A 17086-nucleotide genomic window follows, 5' to 3' on the forward strand; every position below is an offset into this window, starting at 1 on the left:
GAAAGGTGAAATAATGGACAATTATAAAATAAACCAACGATTACTTGCATCCCATTGATTTTTCGAACGTTGATATTCCAGGCAATCTAATTTTCAGTGAATGTATAGGATAGGCAAATATAAGCCTTGGCTTCAGCCTATTCCTTTTTCGGTCATTCTTTTTCTTTGTGTGTGTGTGTGTATGTGTATGATTGTTAACATATATAATCTGTGCTGTTACATTGACCACACAAAATGGTTGATTATATGACTGAAATAAACTCATTTAATTTCATAATAATCATAAAAGTATATGCAGTATATTAATAAAACAAACACATTATAAAGTAGGAAATAGACAGGAAATAGACAAAACATCAAATATCCAAAAGGACATTTGGGCTTAAAATAGGGGTTCAAAGACAATGTAAAATGGACATTGCATTGTAATAATTCCTATGACCAGTGGTGTTTAAAGGAGTGCTAATATTACATTTAGGGTCTAAAACAGGGGTGTCAAACTTATGGCCCAAGGGCCGGATCAGGTTTTATTCGGCCCGCGGGATGAGTTTGCTAAGTATAACAGTTAACCTAAGAATTTTTGAATGAAATAAACTGCTGTTCTAAATGTGTCCACTGGATGTCGCAATAGCAATTCTTACTATCTTTGTAGATGATGCTACATATGTACAAAATAAACCACATGATGTTAGTACATCAGTTGAGGAAAATTATCAAACTACTTAAATGACACACTTTAATTTGATTTTGATAGAATTTTTTTTATCATGATATATTGAAAATTAACACCAATGAGTTGACTGATGAACATTATCACATAATTTATTCAAAACATATAAATAACGACAAATAAAGATATAATACTATTAACTGCAACAGGTAATTGTAAAAAAAACAACAACATTATGATTTGTACAATTTCAAAATGTGCTTGTTCTATTTTTAAACAAAGAAAACAATCTGAAGTTGTCTTTATTTTTAAGTTATCGTGCAAGTCCGGCCCACTTGGGAGTAGATTTTTCTCCATGTGGACCCCGATCATCACATTACCATGAATTGATTAACGTGGACCTTGACTTAAAGTTGAAAAACTTATTCGGGTGTTACCATTTAGTGGTCAATTGTACGGAATATGTACTGTACTGTGCAATCTACTAATAGAAGTCTCAATCAATCAATCAATCAATCAATCAATCAATCAATCAATCAATCAATCAATCAATCAATCAATCAATCAATCAATCAATCAATCACTCAATCTAAAATGAGTTTGACACCACTGGTCTAAAAGGTTATTTTTTGAAAGTTTTAATATCAGTTGATATCATGTCCAGATTCAAAAACTCCCATTCCAATCCTAAACATCTGACTTTTGTCCTCAGCCAACTACAACATTTAGAGCAATGGTTCTTAAACTGGGTTCAATCGAACCCTAGGGGTTCGGTGAGTCGGGCTCAGGGGTTCGGCGGAGGTCAAAACACACCCGACTCATCGTGTAAATAAAAACTTCTCCCTATCGGCGTATTACGGATACTACAACAGCTGACTGATTTGCAGGTGTGTAATTTGTTGTGAGTTTATGCACTGTGTTGGTTTTGTTGTTTGAACAAGGTGATGTTCATGCACGGTTCATCTTGTGCACCAGTAAAAAAACATGGTAACACTTTAGTATGGGGAACATATTCACCATTAATTAGTTGCTTATTAACATGCAAATTAGTAACATATTGGCTCTTAACTAGTCATTATTAAGTACTTATTAATGCCTTATTCGGCATGGCCTTATTATAACCCTAACCCTCTAACCCTGACCCTAACCCTCTAACCCTAACCAAATAACTCTAAATTAAGTCTTTGTTACTTAGAATATGTTCCCCATACTAAAGTGTTACCAAAAACATATAACTTTGTCTTGAATTTGAAAAAAAACAACATTTTAGTTTTCACTAAAGAAGGGTTCGGTGAATGCGCATATGAAACTGGTGGGGTTCGGTACCTCCAACAAGGTTAAGAACCACTGATTTAGAGGTTGAATATATTTTCAAATCGCGGCGACCTTTTCTCTGATCTCCCGGAAGCTGCATACTGTGTGGAAAAAGATGAAATCTGCGTGATAAATACTCGACCTCAACTATCATAGCTGTCCAGGAGAGCATTTAAAGTTCCTTGATGCTCTTGGAGAAGATGGTTTTCTAACAGAGTCACAGTACTGACGCTGTTAAATACCCCTTTAATCCACACTGCAAAAAGTCAGTGTTCAAAAACAAGAAAAAAAAAATACAAAAATGAGGGGTATTTTATTTGAACTAAGCAAAATTATCTGCCAAAAGAACAAGACAATTTGGCTTGTCAAGACTTTCCAAAACAAGTAAAATTAGCTAACCTCAATGGACCCAAAAATACCTTAACAATAAGTTTATTCTCACTAATAACAAGTGCACTTTTCTTGGTAGAAAAAAAAGAGACCTTTTTGCTCAATATTTTGAAAAACATACTTAAATGAATTAAATGCTAGAAACCAGCAAACTTATACTAAAAACTAATTTATTGTTACTCTCGGGGTCTCCTAGCCGCTCAGGCAAATCATATTGTCTAAAAATGCATTTTTCCATCCATAACATGACATCATCGCGCTAAGTGCGTGCTCTTTCAGTCAATTAGTGCACATATATACAGCCCGGCCCCCATTTTTTTAAATTGTCATTTTGAAGAATTTATCTGAATGTGCATGAACTATTTCTGTTCAAAATTGTTTGAAATGTCACATGTTAAATGTTTAAATATTTTACTGTACTCTGCCAACTATATGAGTACGTATTTTCTCTTGTTTCATTGAAAATAAAACAGCAAAGTCCATTTGGCTGTCATCTGTTTTATTTGAGACACAATTGTCTCAAAATCACGATTTTTTTTTCATTCATTACCTTGAAAAAGCAGTTATATACTTGTAAGTGTTGATGACACAGCTTTGCAACACTTGATATTCTAGTTTCAAGCATGTTTTACTCAATATAGGTCATCAAATCTCAGCAACAAGTTGTAATATCTTACTGAGATCATTTAGGACCAAAACCCTTAAAACAAGTAAAATACTCTAACATAAAACCTGCTTAGTGAGAAGAATTATCTTATCAGACAGAAAATAAGCAAATATCACCCTTATTTAGATTTCAGTTTTTGCAGTGCAGTGCATTACCTGAATGTAGAGGTACTCAAATGCAGCAGGGTCCCTCCTCAGCAGGTCTGCAGGGTCCTTGGGGAAGAAGCAGATGCGAAACAAACACTTCATTCCTTGGAAATAGGTTCTATGCACCACCTGGGGGGGAAGACAGAACACACCTCTCACAACCATATGCACCCTATTCCTATCTCCGTGCATTTCCACGATACCGTATACTGAATGTTCATCCGCAAGTTGTTTTTTTTAGACTGGAGTTTTTTTTTTTTTGTATTTACGTGCGTCAGGGGCTGGTTCTCCTGCAGCAGATGCAACTTTGGATTCTGGTCGAGACCGCCTGCCTCCAGCACCAAGGCAAAGTGCTCAATGTAGCGCAGTGAGAGGCGGTCCTGCAGGGAGGAGATCACATCCTGGATGGAGAGCGATGAGAACGGACGAGACAAAAAAAAAAAAAAAAGGTAAATACTTCAACAAATACATTGATAAATGGAGGCAATTTAAACAGTGGATTCACTGCATTTTTATTCAGAGCACTTTGTCATGGTGACATCATAGTGATGGCGACTTCCTTATCCTATATTTCCGTGTCATATTTGTCATTTTGAGCGATGGTGAACATTCTTAGATATTCAGTATTCTGCACCGTACTATGTGTGCAAGGTAAACTTTTGCTCTTCTTGTAGACCAGTGGTTCTTAACCTTGTTGGAGGTACCGAACCCCACCAGTTTCATATGCGCATTCACCGAACCCTTCTTTAGTGAAAAATAAAATGTTATTTTTTTTCAAATTCAAGACAAAGTTATATGTTTTTGGTAACACTTTAGTATGGGGAACATATTCTAAGTAACAAAGACTTAATTTAGAGTTATTTGGACACTAGGGGAACATAAAGACTTAAAGGCCGACTGAAAGCCACTACTACCGACCACGCAGTCTGATAGTTTATACATCAATGATGAAATCTTAACATTGCAACACATGCCAATACGGCCGGGTTAACTTATAAAGTGCAATTTTAAATTTCCCGCCACACTTCCGGTTGAAAACGTCTATGTATGATGACATATGCGCATGACGTCACGGCGGCAACGGAAGTATTGGTACTTAATGTGTCACCATACAAAAAGCTCTGTTTTCATCGAAAAATTCCACAGTATTCTGGACATCTGTGTTGGTGAATCTTTTGCAATTTGTTTAATGAACAATGGAGACTGCAAAGAAGAAAGCTGTAGGTGGGATCGGTGTATTAGCGGCGGACTACAGCAACACAACCAGGAGGACTTTGAGTTGGATAGCTGACGCGCTACTGTGAGTACAGCTTTGCCCGTACGTGCGTGTCGCTATGTGCATGTCACGTACGTAACTTTGGGGAAATATATGTTTCTTGCCAACTCTGATGGCGGCCGGGGTGTCGTCGAAAGCTACAACGCCCGCCGCCGCTGCTGCTCCGTAGCTTAGTTAGCTTCAATGGCGTCGTTAGCAACAGCATTGTTAAGCTTCGCCAAGCTGGAAATGATTAACCGTGTATTTACATGTCCACGGTTTAATAGTATTGTTGATCTTCTGTCTATCCTTCCAGTCAGGGGTTTATTTATTTTGTTTCTATCTGCATTTGAGCCAGATGCTATCACGTTAGCTCAGTAGCTAAAGTGCTTCACCGATGTATTGTCGTGGGGATAAAAGTCACTGTGAATGTCCATTTCGCATTCTCGACTCTCATTTTCAAGAGGATATAGTATCCGAGGTGGTTTAAAATACAAATCCGTGATCCACAATAGAAAAAGGAGAAAGTGTGGAATCCAATGAGACAGCTTGTACCTAAGTTACGGTCAGAGCGAAAAAAGATACGTCCTGCACTGCCTCTCTAGTCCTTCATTCTCACGTTCCTCATCCACGAATCTTTCATCCTCGCTCAAATTAATGGGGTAATCGTCGCTTTCTCGGTCCGAATCTCTCTCGCTGCATTGTAAACAATAGGGAAATGTGAGCAGCCCTATCCCCTGTGACGTCACGCTACTTCCGGTATAGGCAAGGCTTTTTTTTATCAGCGACCAAAAGTTGCGAACTTTGTCGTCGTTGTTCTCTACTAAATCTTTTCAGCAAAAATATGGCAATATCGCAAAATGATCAAGTATGACACATAGAATGGATCTGCTATTCCCGTTTAGATAAAAAAAATTCATTTCAGTAGGCCTTTAAGTTAGAGTTATTTGTTAGGGTCAGGGTTAAAGGGTTAGGGTTATAATAAGGCCATGCCGAATAAGGCATTAATAAGTACTTAATAATGACTAGTTAAGAGCCAAAATGTTACTAATTTGCATGTTAATAAGCAACTAATTAATGGTGAATATGTTCCTCATACTAAAGTGTTACCATGTTTTTTTTACTGGTGCATAAAATGAACCGTGCATGAACATCACATCTCTTGTTTATGTTTTACTTGGTAAACACTTGAACGCAACATTTTTACTATTGATGTACTTAATAGACATTTGAACGCAACAATCTCATTAATGTTTTACTTGGTAAACACTTGAACACAACATTCTTACTTTTAATGTACTTAGACATTTGAATGCAACACTATTATTTTACTTGGTAAACACTTGAACACACCATCCTTACTATTGATGTACTTAATAGACATTTGAACGCAACACTCCTACTATTATTTTACATGGTAAACACTTGAACACAACATTCTTACTATTGATGTAGGCTACTTAATAGACATTTGAACGCAACACTCCTGTTTATGTTTTACTTGGTAAACACTTGAACACAACATTCTTACTATTGATGTACTTAATAGACATTCGAACGCAACCATCTCGTTAATGTTTTACTTGGTAAACACTTGAACGCAACATTCTTACTATTGATCTACTTAGTAGACATTTGAACGCAACACTCCTGTTTATGTTTTACTTGGTAAACACTTGAACACAACATTCTTACTATTGATGTACTTAATAGACATTCGACCGCAACCATCTCGTTAATGTTTTACTTGGTAAACACTTGAACGCAACATTCTTACTATTGATCTACTTAGTAGACATTTGAACGCAACACTCTCGTTTATGTTTTACTTGGTAAACATTTGAACACAACATTCTTACTTTTAATGTACTTAGTAGACATTTGAATGCAACACTATTATTTTACTTGGTAAACACTTGAACACACCATCCTTACTATTGATGTACTTAGTAGACATTGTGAACGCAACACTCCAACTATTATTTTACTTGGTAAACACTTGAACACACCATCCTTACTATTGATGCACTTAGTAGACATTTGAACGCAACACTCTCGTTTTTGTTTTACTTGGTAAACACTTGAACACAACATTCTTACTATTGATGTACTTAATAGACATTTGAACGCACCGATCTCGTTAATGTTTTAATGTTCAAAGAACAAAACCAACACAGTGCATAAACTCACAACAAATTACACACCTGCAAATCAGTCAGCTGTTGCCGTATCCGTAATACGCCGATAGGGAGAAGTTTGTATTTACACGATGAGTCGGGTGTGTTTTGACCTCGGCCGAACCCCTGAGGCCGACTCACCGAACCCCTAGGGTTCGATCGAACCCAGGTTAAGAACCACTGTTGTAGACACTGGGCCCCATTCAGCAACCGTTCTTAAGAACCCATTTTGTTCTTAGACCCACTTACGAAGTTTTTAAGGATAACTTTTGTATTCACCAATGTTTTCTTAGCTGGGATTTGTTCGTAGGTAAGAACAAAATCTACTAATGCTCCAGAGTACTCTTAGGGTGGCCTATTTGTTCTTAAGTGTGACAAGTTCCCTTACTTCTATTGTCTAATGTTAAATTCATATCATAGATGGATAGATAGATAGATAGATAGATAGATAGATAGATAGATAGATAGATAGATAGATAGATAGATAGATAGATAGATAGATGGATAGATACATAGATGGATGGATAGATGATAGATACATAGATAGAGATATAGATAAGACAGACAGACATATAGCAAACGGAGCAATATATAGACATTAAACACACACACACACACACACACACACACACACACACACACACACACACACACACACACACACACACACACACACACACACACACACACACACACACACACACACACACACACACACACACACACACACACACACACACACACACACACACACACACACACTCTTGTATTTGTTACCTTCTTGAGTGCTCCGAAAAAAGCCTACCTCTTAAGGACCAACCCTTTCTAGATATATAAAGATTTGTATTTACAACATTAAAAATATATACAAACTATGCAAATATAATAGGCAATATTATAATAATCAAAATTTTACTTAGCAAAATTATGACAAAAGTCATAATTTTACTCAAAAAATGTCCCAATTTTACAAGAACAACAAACAAATTGGCAATATTGTGATAAGTCAGAATTTTTTATGACAAATGTCACCATTTTGCATTAAAAAGTAATAATTTTAGAGAAAAAAGTAGTACTTTTCCGAGAAAATATTGCAATATTACAGAAACAGAAAGAATATGACAAATTGTTCCTGATTTTATAAGAAAAAAGTCGACACATTGTGAGGAAAAGACTGCTTTTGGTTTATTTTGAATTTTTTTTGAATTTTTTTGTTTGTAATTGGTTTTTAATCTTCATTATTAACTTCAAGTTATTACAGTATGTCTCTCTCTCTCTCTCTCTCTCTCTCTCTCTCTCTCTCTCTCTCTCTCTCTCTCTCTATATATATATATATATATATATATATATATATATATATATATATATATATATATATATATATACATATATATATATATATATATATATATATATATATATATATATATATATATATATATATATATATATATATATATATATATATATATATATATATATATATATATATATATATATTCAACAAAAAAAAAATGGCCAAAGGGGGTGCATTTCAATTTTTTACACACACTTGTTATTTCATATGTTGAACAGAGGAGAGCACTTTTAAAACCGACACACAGTCAATTTGAAAAATCCCTCTTTTTTGGGACCACCCTAATTTTGATAGATTTCACCACCAGGGGTGCAAATGAGACATTCTCTATTAGATGCAACGGTTTTCCGTATTGGGACCATGAGGGGGACGGCGTGGCGCGGTTGGGAGAGTGGCCGTGCCAGCAACCCGAGGGTTCCTGGTTCGATCCCCACCTTCTACCAACTTCGCCACGTCCGTTGTGTCCTTGAGCAAGACACTTCACCCTTGCTCCTGATGGGTCGTGGTTAGGGCCTTGCGTGGCAGCTCCCGGCATCAGTGTGTGAATGTGTGTGTGAATGGGTGAATGTGGAAATAGTGTCAAACCGCTTTGAGTACCTTGAAGGTAGAAAAGCGCTATACAAGTACAACCCATTTACCATTTATGTCCTAACTTGTTCACCGGTCCTCATATGGAAGGTACTTTTCCTTGTTGATGTCTCAAGAAGGGTAGAAATACAAGAACAAACACACACACACACACACAATGGCAATGCTTTTGCTGCTACTGCAAGATGCCGCAGATCGTGCGTTTTGACATGATATATTTCCCCCGCGGGATAGTAGGAATTTCTCTTCTGTAATCTGTTTGTGTTTTCTCCGTGTGTTTGATGTTCGGCTTTCCCGCCGGAATTGTGCCCTTATATGGGGAATTAAGGGCGTTTACCTATGCAAATTACGGAATTAAGGGTTTTCACGTTTTTATATGCAAATTATGATAAACATGATTGGCATTCAGCAACTTAAGAACAGCAGGTGGGAACAATTTGGCCGTTTAAGAACACGTCATGAATTTGAATGGACTCCTCTTAGGAAATCACTTAGGAAAAAAGATAAGAGCTAGGAACTTATTGCCGAATGGGGCCCAATGAGAGAAATACTGCAGCACTCACATGCTAACATGGCTTGGCCTTAACTCTTGCTTTTAGTCGGGGGCGTTCTAATCCTAAGCAATTGCTAAGTCTTAAAAGCAAGGACAAGTAGTTTCACTTGAGGGACTGGTGGCTGTTGCCATAAACGGGTTGTACAATCCACAAAAGTGCATGGCTCGGAGCCTAGGAAAGCGTCGCCGGACAGACTGTCTAACGTCTCTGCAACTGTGCATTCTAGCCATTGGTTTCACTTCTGCAGTATTCTCTATTGATCCACACTTTCTTATTATGTTTGAAATTCCATTTAATTAGGCTGAGAAGGGACAGTTTCCATCCCTCCTTTAATGTGAATGCTCTTTCTCTCCTCCAGCCCTTTCTCTCACTCTGTGAGCAGATTTATGGAATCTAATAGAGCCTATTTAATGAGGCTGTTCAGAGATGTCAGATTCATCTTGGAAAATGACAGTCAGTTCAGTCAGACTCAATTCGTTTATCGCTTTCCATCCCTAATCACATTAGCGAGAGATTTTGGGAAACATAGAAGACTCATTCCGGTCTCAGAATATAGCAATAAACATGTTAAATAGGTTTTTCATATCCACATGGGCGAAGGGTTTAAACGTACACGATATTGCTGCAGTCTATTATTCTGTCCCAATCTAGTTTTACCGTAAATGTAATTATGTGTTTGTAAAATTGTATTATTTAACGTGAAATAACGAGGTGTTAATTGGAAACAGGCAATACTGTTTTTTTCTGAAATGATATATACAAGTGCAGTATAAAACAACGTTGTTGTTTAAGTTTATTTCTTACATGCAAACAGTTACAATATAATACACATATTTTGCATATTTCCAATTTGTAATTACATGTCAGAAAAGGGGTCGGAAGAAGCAGAGCTGATGTAATCCTACCTGTTTTCACGTCAAAGCAATTAGTAACACATATGTTCACTTCCTGTTTTCAATTTGTAACACAATTTAAATCCATGAATAATAAATACAACAGTTCTCATAAATAAATAGTTAAGTTAGTAGTGATTCATGTAATGAAATTACTTATACATTTTAAAAAAAAAATGATGTTTAAATGTTTATCAGGATTCTTCTTCTTTGTACTCTGTAAAGACTTTGAGTTTATACAGTTTATGCAATTGGATCATATGAGCACATTGTTTGACTCTTTGCTTAATCCATTCCATGATTTAATTCCACGTACCGTATTTTTCGGAGTATAAGTCGCTCCGGAGTATAAGTCGCACCGGTCGAAAATGCATAATAAAGAAGGAAAAAAAACATACAGGTATATAAATCGCACTGGAGTATAAGTCGCATTTTTTGGGGAAATTTATTTGATAAAACCCAACACCAAGAATAGACATTTGAAAGAAAATAAAAATAATATAAAATAAATAAAGAATAGTGAACAACAGGCTGAATAAGTGTACATTATATGAGGCATAAATTACCAACTGAGAACGTGCCTGGTATGTTAACGTAACATATTATGGTAAGAGTCATTCAAATAACTATAACATATACAACATGCTATACGTTTACCAAACAAAATGTCACTCCTAATCGCTAAATCCCATGAAATCTTATACGTCTAGTCTCTTACGTGAATGAGCTAAATAATATTATTTGATATTTTACGCTAATGTGTTAATAATTTCACACATAAGTCGCTCCTGAGTATAAGTCGCACCCCCCGCCAAACTATGAAAAAAACTGCGACTTATAGTCCGAAAAATAAGGTACTAATAATACGTTAATTAAGGTTGATAATATTATGGAGTCCATGAGACAACAGAAAGGAAAGCATAGCTCTCTTTGACCAAATGGGCAGTTATTCATAAGCATATTACAGAGCAGCAACAAACCCAATATTGTAATACCAAATAAGGAACCAGCAGAGCCACCCTCATGCTGTCGGGCTCCACGAGCCGTCTGAGGCCCCGTTTTGCATGAATAAGCGCATGTAAAAAAAAAAAAGAAATCTTACCGCAACATACTCCTAGCTTCTTCATGCTTTGTCATTGATTAGAATATGTTGGCACATTTCCCTAAAAATACTCATTGTCCTTCTGCGTTGGCAGTGATAGTGCTGGGTGAGTAAACAAATAAAGTAGAATAGGATCCTGGTCGGAAATGTGACAGAACAAATGCATATTTCTGTTTTAATTATGTTAATTTGTTATTTGTTCCAAAAAATACATTATTGGACAATTCATTTCCCATTCAGTTATTTTAGTACAAAAATGTATCTATTTACTGTATTTTCGGCACCATAGGGAGCAGGGTGCATTAAAGGCCTACTGAAATGAATTTTTTAAAATTTAAACGGGAATAGCAGATCCATTCTTTGTGTCATACTTGATCATTTCGTGATATTGCCATATTTTTGCTGAAAGGATTTAGTAGAGAAAATCGACGATAAAGTTCGCAACTTTTGCTCGCTGATAAAAAAAAAAACCTTGCCCCTACCGGAAGTAGCGTGACGTCACAAGCGGTAGTGATGCTCACAATTCCCCGTTGTTTACAATGGAGCGAGAGATATTCGGAGCGAGAAAGCGACGATTACCCCATTAATTTGAGCGAGGATGAAAGATTCGTGGATGAGGAACGTTAGAGTGACGGACTAGAATGCAGTTCAAGAGATATCTTTTTTCGCTCTGACCGTAACTTAGGTACAAGATGGCTCATTGGAATCCACACTCTCTCCTTTTTCTATTGTGGATCACGGATTTGTATTTCAAACCACCTCGGATACTATATCCTCTTGAAAATGAGAGTCGAGAAGGCGAAATGGACATTCACAGTGACTTTTATCTCCAAGACAATACATCAACAAAGCTCTTTAGCATGAGCTAACGTGATAGCATCTGTCTCAAATGCAGATAGAAACAAAATAAATTAATCCGTGACTGGAAGGATAGACAGAAGATCAACAATACTACTATCAGGAGACATCGAACCAAACACTGGACATGTAAATACACGGTTAATGCTATGCCGCCTGTCGAAGCCTAGCAATGCTGTTGCTAACGATGCTAACTTAGCAACGGGACCTTGTCAGAGCTATGATAAAAACATTAGCGCTCCACCTACGCCAGCCAGCCCTCATCTGCTCATCAACACCCGTGCTCACCTGCGTTCCAGCGATCGACGATGCGGTCGGCGGCCCGGAGACGTAGGAAGTCAAGGTGAGGTCGCCGGCGCTAGCGTCTGCTATCCAACAAAGTCCTCCTTGTTGTGTTGCTACAGCCAGCCGCTAATACACCGATCCCACCTACAACGTTCTTTTTTGCAGCCTCCATTGTTCATTAAACAAATTGCAAAAGATTCACCAACACAGATGTCCAGAATACTGTGAAATGTTGTCGAAGAAAACAGAGCTCTGTGTATTGTGTCCAATAGGGTCCAAACACTTCCGTGGACCTCGCGACGTCACGCGCATACGTCATCCTCCAAAGGCGTTTTGAACCAGAAGTTCCCCGGGAAATTTAAATTTAAAAATTTTAAATGTCACTTTATAAGTTAACCCGGCCGTATTGGCATGTGTTGCAATGTTAAGATTTCATCATTGATATATAAACTATCATACTGCGTGGTCGGTAGTAGTGGCTTTCAGTAGGCCTTTAAAGGAGTCATATTATTATAATTTTTTTTCTAAATGTAAAACACTTCCTTGTGGTCTACATAACATGTAATGGTGGTTCTTTGGTCAAAATGTTGCATAGATTATGTTTTACAGATCATCTTCAAGCCGCTTTCTGACAGTCGCTGAAGGATACGCCGTTTCGTGGGCGGTCTTATTTACGTCTTCTCCCCATCATCTTTGTTGTAGTTGGTGTTCATGGTGAGTGGCACTGCCTACATAAGGTGAGGTGTAGTTGGTGTTCATGGTGAGTGGCACTGCCTACATAAGGTGAGGTGTAGTTGGTGTTCATGGTAGTGGCACTACCTACATAAGGTGAGGTGTAGTTAGTGTTCATGGTAGTGGCACTGCCTACATAAGGTGAGGTGTAGTTAGTGTTCATGGAAGTGGCACTGCCTACATAAGGTGAAGTGTAGTTGGTGTTCATGGAAGTGGCACTGCCTACATAAGGTGAAGTGTAGTTGGTGTTCATGGTAGTGGCACTGCCTACATAGGTGAGGTGTAGTTGGTGTTCATGGCAAGTGGCACTGCCTACAGAGTGGAAGAAGTGTCAAAAGATGGAGCTAACTGTTTTAATGACATTCAGACTTTACTTAAATCAATAACGGAGCAGCATCTACTCATCCGGAAACAACGGCAAGGCCAGAAATGTGTCCCGTGAAAAACCGTCCGACCAGAACTCTCTAATAACTAAAGTTCTTTAGGTGAATAATGTAAACTCACTACACCGGTATGTTTTAGCGCTTTCATGGCGAGTTTACTGACAGATATACGTAAGAACTTTACACTACTTTATATTAGAAATGGCAACAGCGGAGGATGAATGTCCCATAACAAGAAGATAGAGAACAAGAAGAAGCTTATCGACTACAAAGGTGGACACGTGCGGTTTTTCAGGATTTTATGCAGATCCCAAATACAGATCAGCATGTACCAGAAGGTAAGAAAAGTTGCTTTTGCATAAATAATATTGTGAAACAAAACGCCAGATAAAATGTCTTACCTTATACACACACCATAATAATACTCGTATGTTTAATGCGCCAACAATCCATCAAGCGGTGCGGCTTCATGGCTTACCGAAGTCATACTAAAACATTTAGATAGATTTTTGAGCGCCGTGTGTAATGTTCTATATTTTCATTGGAACATATAAAATGCTGATGTTGTTCACTTGAGTCATATTGCCATCATATAGCAGTCTACACATATCTCTTATGTTTGACTGCCATCTACTGGTCATACATATCATTACACCATGTACCAAATAAAATTGCTTTGAGGTCGGTAAGTAAAACCAGAAATATTCCGCACATTAGGCGCACCGGGTTATAAGGTGCACTGTCGAGTTTTGAGAAAATAAACATGATTTTAAGTGCGCCTGACAGTCCGGAAAATACGGTATATTCAAGTTTGCTAAAAAAAAACCGAAAAAAAAACCAATAACAATTGTTTCACAAAACGTATACAATTTTTTAAGGGGTGCAAGGCTTAAAATAAAATTCTGCTTATGGCCCAAAATGAGCCAGGCACGGCTCTGCTAGCATTAATGACTAGGGATGTATTCCGGTTTCAAAATCATCACAATAATACTGTGACGTGTGATGGTATCAAACAAAAAACATGTAAATTTAGTTTTTTTCTGGCACATTTGCGTTGGCCAGTCTGAAAATAAACTAAGTCTCCCAGAATCCTCTGCGCAGCGCGGGAACGGCATGGTGGAGTCGTGGGACGCTGTAAAGTGGAGAAAAAGAGGAAGCATGCAAACTTTTTCCACTGAGGGCCGCATTCTGAAAAATCAAAGCAAGCGGGGGCCATTTTGATATTTTTTATTTTAAAAACCAATACAATATATGTATAAAAAATATACATTTAGGCCTCCACTCAGGCTTGATCCCGGGGACCCCAAAGGGTTTTGGTCAAAAAAATATAAAAAATGTGTCATTATTCAGTATTATTATGTTTATTATTATTCAAGTTTTAAATCTCTAGATCAACATTAGGTCTATCGGTCTATATAGCGGTTTTAAAGATTTAAGTTGTATGCTCTGGTTGTCAAAGAAAACCCTGTTTTTTTATGGAAAAAATACAAAATATGCAATATTTTCACACAATAAAATTTTTAAGTGGAATATTTTAGATTATATAATAATTAGAGCCTTAAAAAGGTCAATAACTCATAACAACATTCATTATTATTTTTTGAGCAATGACACTTAAAAACAAATCACACTAAAATTATTGGGGATCCAAATAATTATAGTGTTAAAAAATAAATTCTATTTTTTTTTTACTGTTTACTTTTAACACAATAATCTCGAGATCAACTTCAGATCTATCCGTCAATGATACGTTTTATTGTTGTTTATGTTTTTCGTTTGTTCGTTTTAGGCCCTTTAAAAAAAACAGCTCAGTTTTTTATATGGCAAACACAAAATATGCAACATTTTCCCCAAAAATATCTCAAATGTGATGTAATTGGAGCCTTGATTTGGTCAATAATTCATAATGACATTGATTTTGATTCATTATTATTTTTTAAAGAAAGAAACAGCCTGCATGGCAGCTCTGTGTTTATTAGAGTAAACATTGCGACATTTTCTTGTTACATTTCACCTGTTTGCTCTTTTATACCACTTATCATGTTTTTAATTTTTTTCAATTATTTTTTAAAAATGTGCCATGAGGCCGTTAAAAAATGACCTGCGGGCCACAAATGGCCCCCCGGGCCGCACTTTGGACACCCCTGTCTTAGGCGGAGGCAATAAAGTCTGCGTACTGCAAAGCAAAGAGCGCCACCTACGTCTCGAGCACCGAGACACTTTGAGAGGGCGGCCACTGCACGCTTCAGGAAATACGAGCTATTTGCGAAGCTACTTGATAAATCATCACCCGGAAAATATAGTTGAAGCCAGCGAGGCTAATGCCAGTTTGTGAGGTAAGTACATCATTAAAAGTTAAATTGGCAGATATAAAAAGTGTCCATTGCAGAATGTAAAGGCTAAAAGACACTAAACTGAACATTATTGTTTTACACTGTATGTTTGCATTGTCAGTTTAAAGACACTCAACTGTAATTTTGTTTTTAATATTTGCTTGAAACAGTGGCTGTTCTTTACACCTTAAAATACATATTTGTAGTATAAATATGACTAGAACATTTGAGCATTATGGCTGTGTATAATTACAGTAAGAGTGTTTATCCTAAACATTTCTGCCACTTCATTTTAGGCACTATGGCATTTTTACCAATACTTTTTTTTTTTGGGCGGGGGGACAATACCGCAATGATATCATGCTATGTTCTTAATACCGTGACATTATCGTACCGTGAGATTTTTATATCAATACATGCCTAATAATGACACGGGCAAGTATACCCCGTCTGAGTGTGAAGTTCATGTGGAAGGACATAGAGTCAGAGTCAGCTGTATTAACTTTTAAACAAAAACGCCTGTTTGCATTGGTACTTTTCAAAGCATAAAAATATCGTAAATAACAGCAATTGGAATGTGGAACCCTTGGCCAGTGCGTGTGAAGCTCAAATGTTATGACCCTGCAAAAAAAACACTGCTCGGTGTGTATTTTTCACATTACCCGCATTACATGTATAACCGATCCGTATTCAACCATCAAAGCATATCATAAAATAAAAATCAGGCCATTATTATAATTGAATGATTCCACGACTCACTTCAGAGACAATTTCCGACATACTAGTCAAACTAACTGCCTAGTCCAGGGGTCGGCAACCCGTGGCTCCGGAGCCGCATGCGGCTCTTTGAACACTCTGATGCGGCTCAGCTGCATACTTGCTGACCCTCCCGATTTTTCCAGGAGACTTTGGTGGTAGCGGGGGTGTATAATGTAGCCCGAAAGAGTTAGGGATGCATAGGATTCTGGGTATTTGTTCTGTTGTGTTTATGTTGTGTTACAGTGAGGATGTTCTCCCGAAATGTGTTTGTCATTCTTTTTTGGTGTGGGTTCACAGTGTGGCGCATATTTGTAACAGTGTTAAAGTTGTTTTATACCTCCAACCTCAGTGAAACCTGTATGGCTGTTGACCAAGTATGCCTTGCAGTCACTTGTGTGTGTCAGCAGTTGCCTTAAACAACATGTGACTGGGCTGGCATGTTGTTTATACAGGTTGTAGAAGGCGCTAAAGACAGTGCCATCACGGCACGCCCTTATTGTTGTAGTTTGGATGCAAATCAGCAGACACTCGATAGAATAATTGCCCTGAATTTTGGGAGTCTACCGGAAAAATCGGGAGGGTTGGCAAGTATGACGCTGTCAAGCACCATTCATATATAACTC

The 17086-nt window shown here is 37.3% G+C and overlaps 1 protein-coding gene across 3 annotated transcripts in view; it reads right to left on the reverse strand.

Moving 5' to 3' along the window:
- The window catches only part of LOC133649060 (FERM and PDZ domain-containing protein 3-like), a 53957-nt gene that overhangs the window by 17084 nt on the left and 19787 nt on the right, over positions 1-17086 (reverse strand). For all 3 annotated transcript variants that reach the window (XM_062045818.1, XM_062045817.1, XM_062045816.1), the window contains exons 4-5: positions 3457-3588; positions 3197-3316 (exon numbers count right to left, since the gene is read on the reverse strand). In XM_062045818.1, the coding sequence (XP_061901802.1) occupies positions 3197-3316; positions 3457-3588 (252 nt within the window). The remainder of the gene's footprint in view (positions 1-3196; positions 3317-3456; positions 3589-17086) is intronic.

The sequence above is a fragment of the Entelurus aequoreus genome, linkage group LG04 (assembly GCF_033978785.1).
Source record: "Entelurus aequoreus isolate RoL-2023_Sb linkage group LG04, RoL_Eaeq_v1.1, whole genome shotgun sequence".
NCBI classification, from domain to species: domain Eukaryota; kingdom Metazoa; phylum Chordata; class Actinopteri; order Syngnathiformes; family Syngnathidae; genus Entelurus; species Entelurus aequoreus.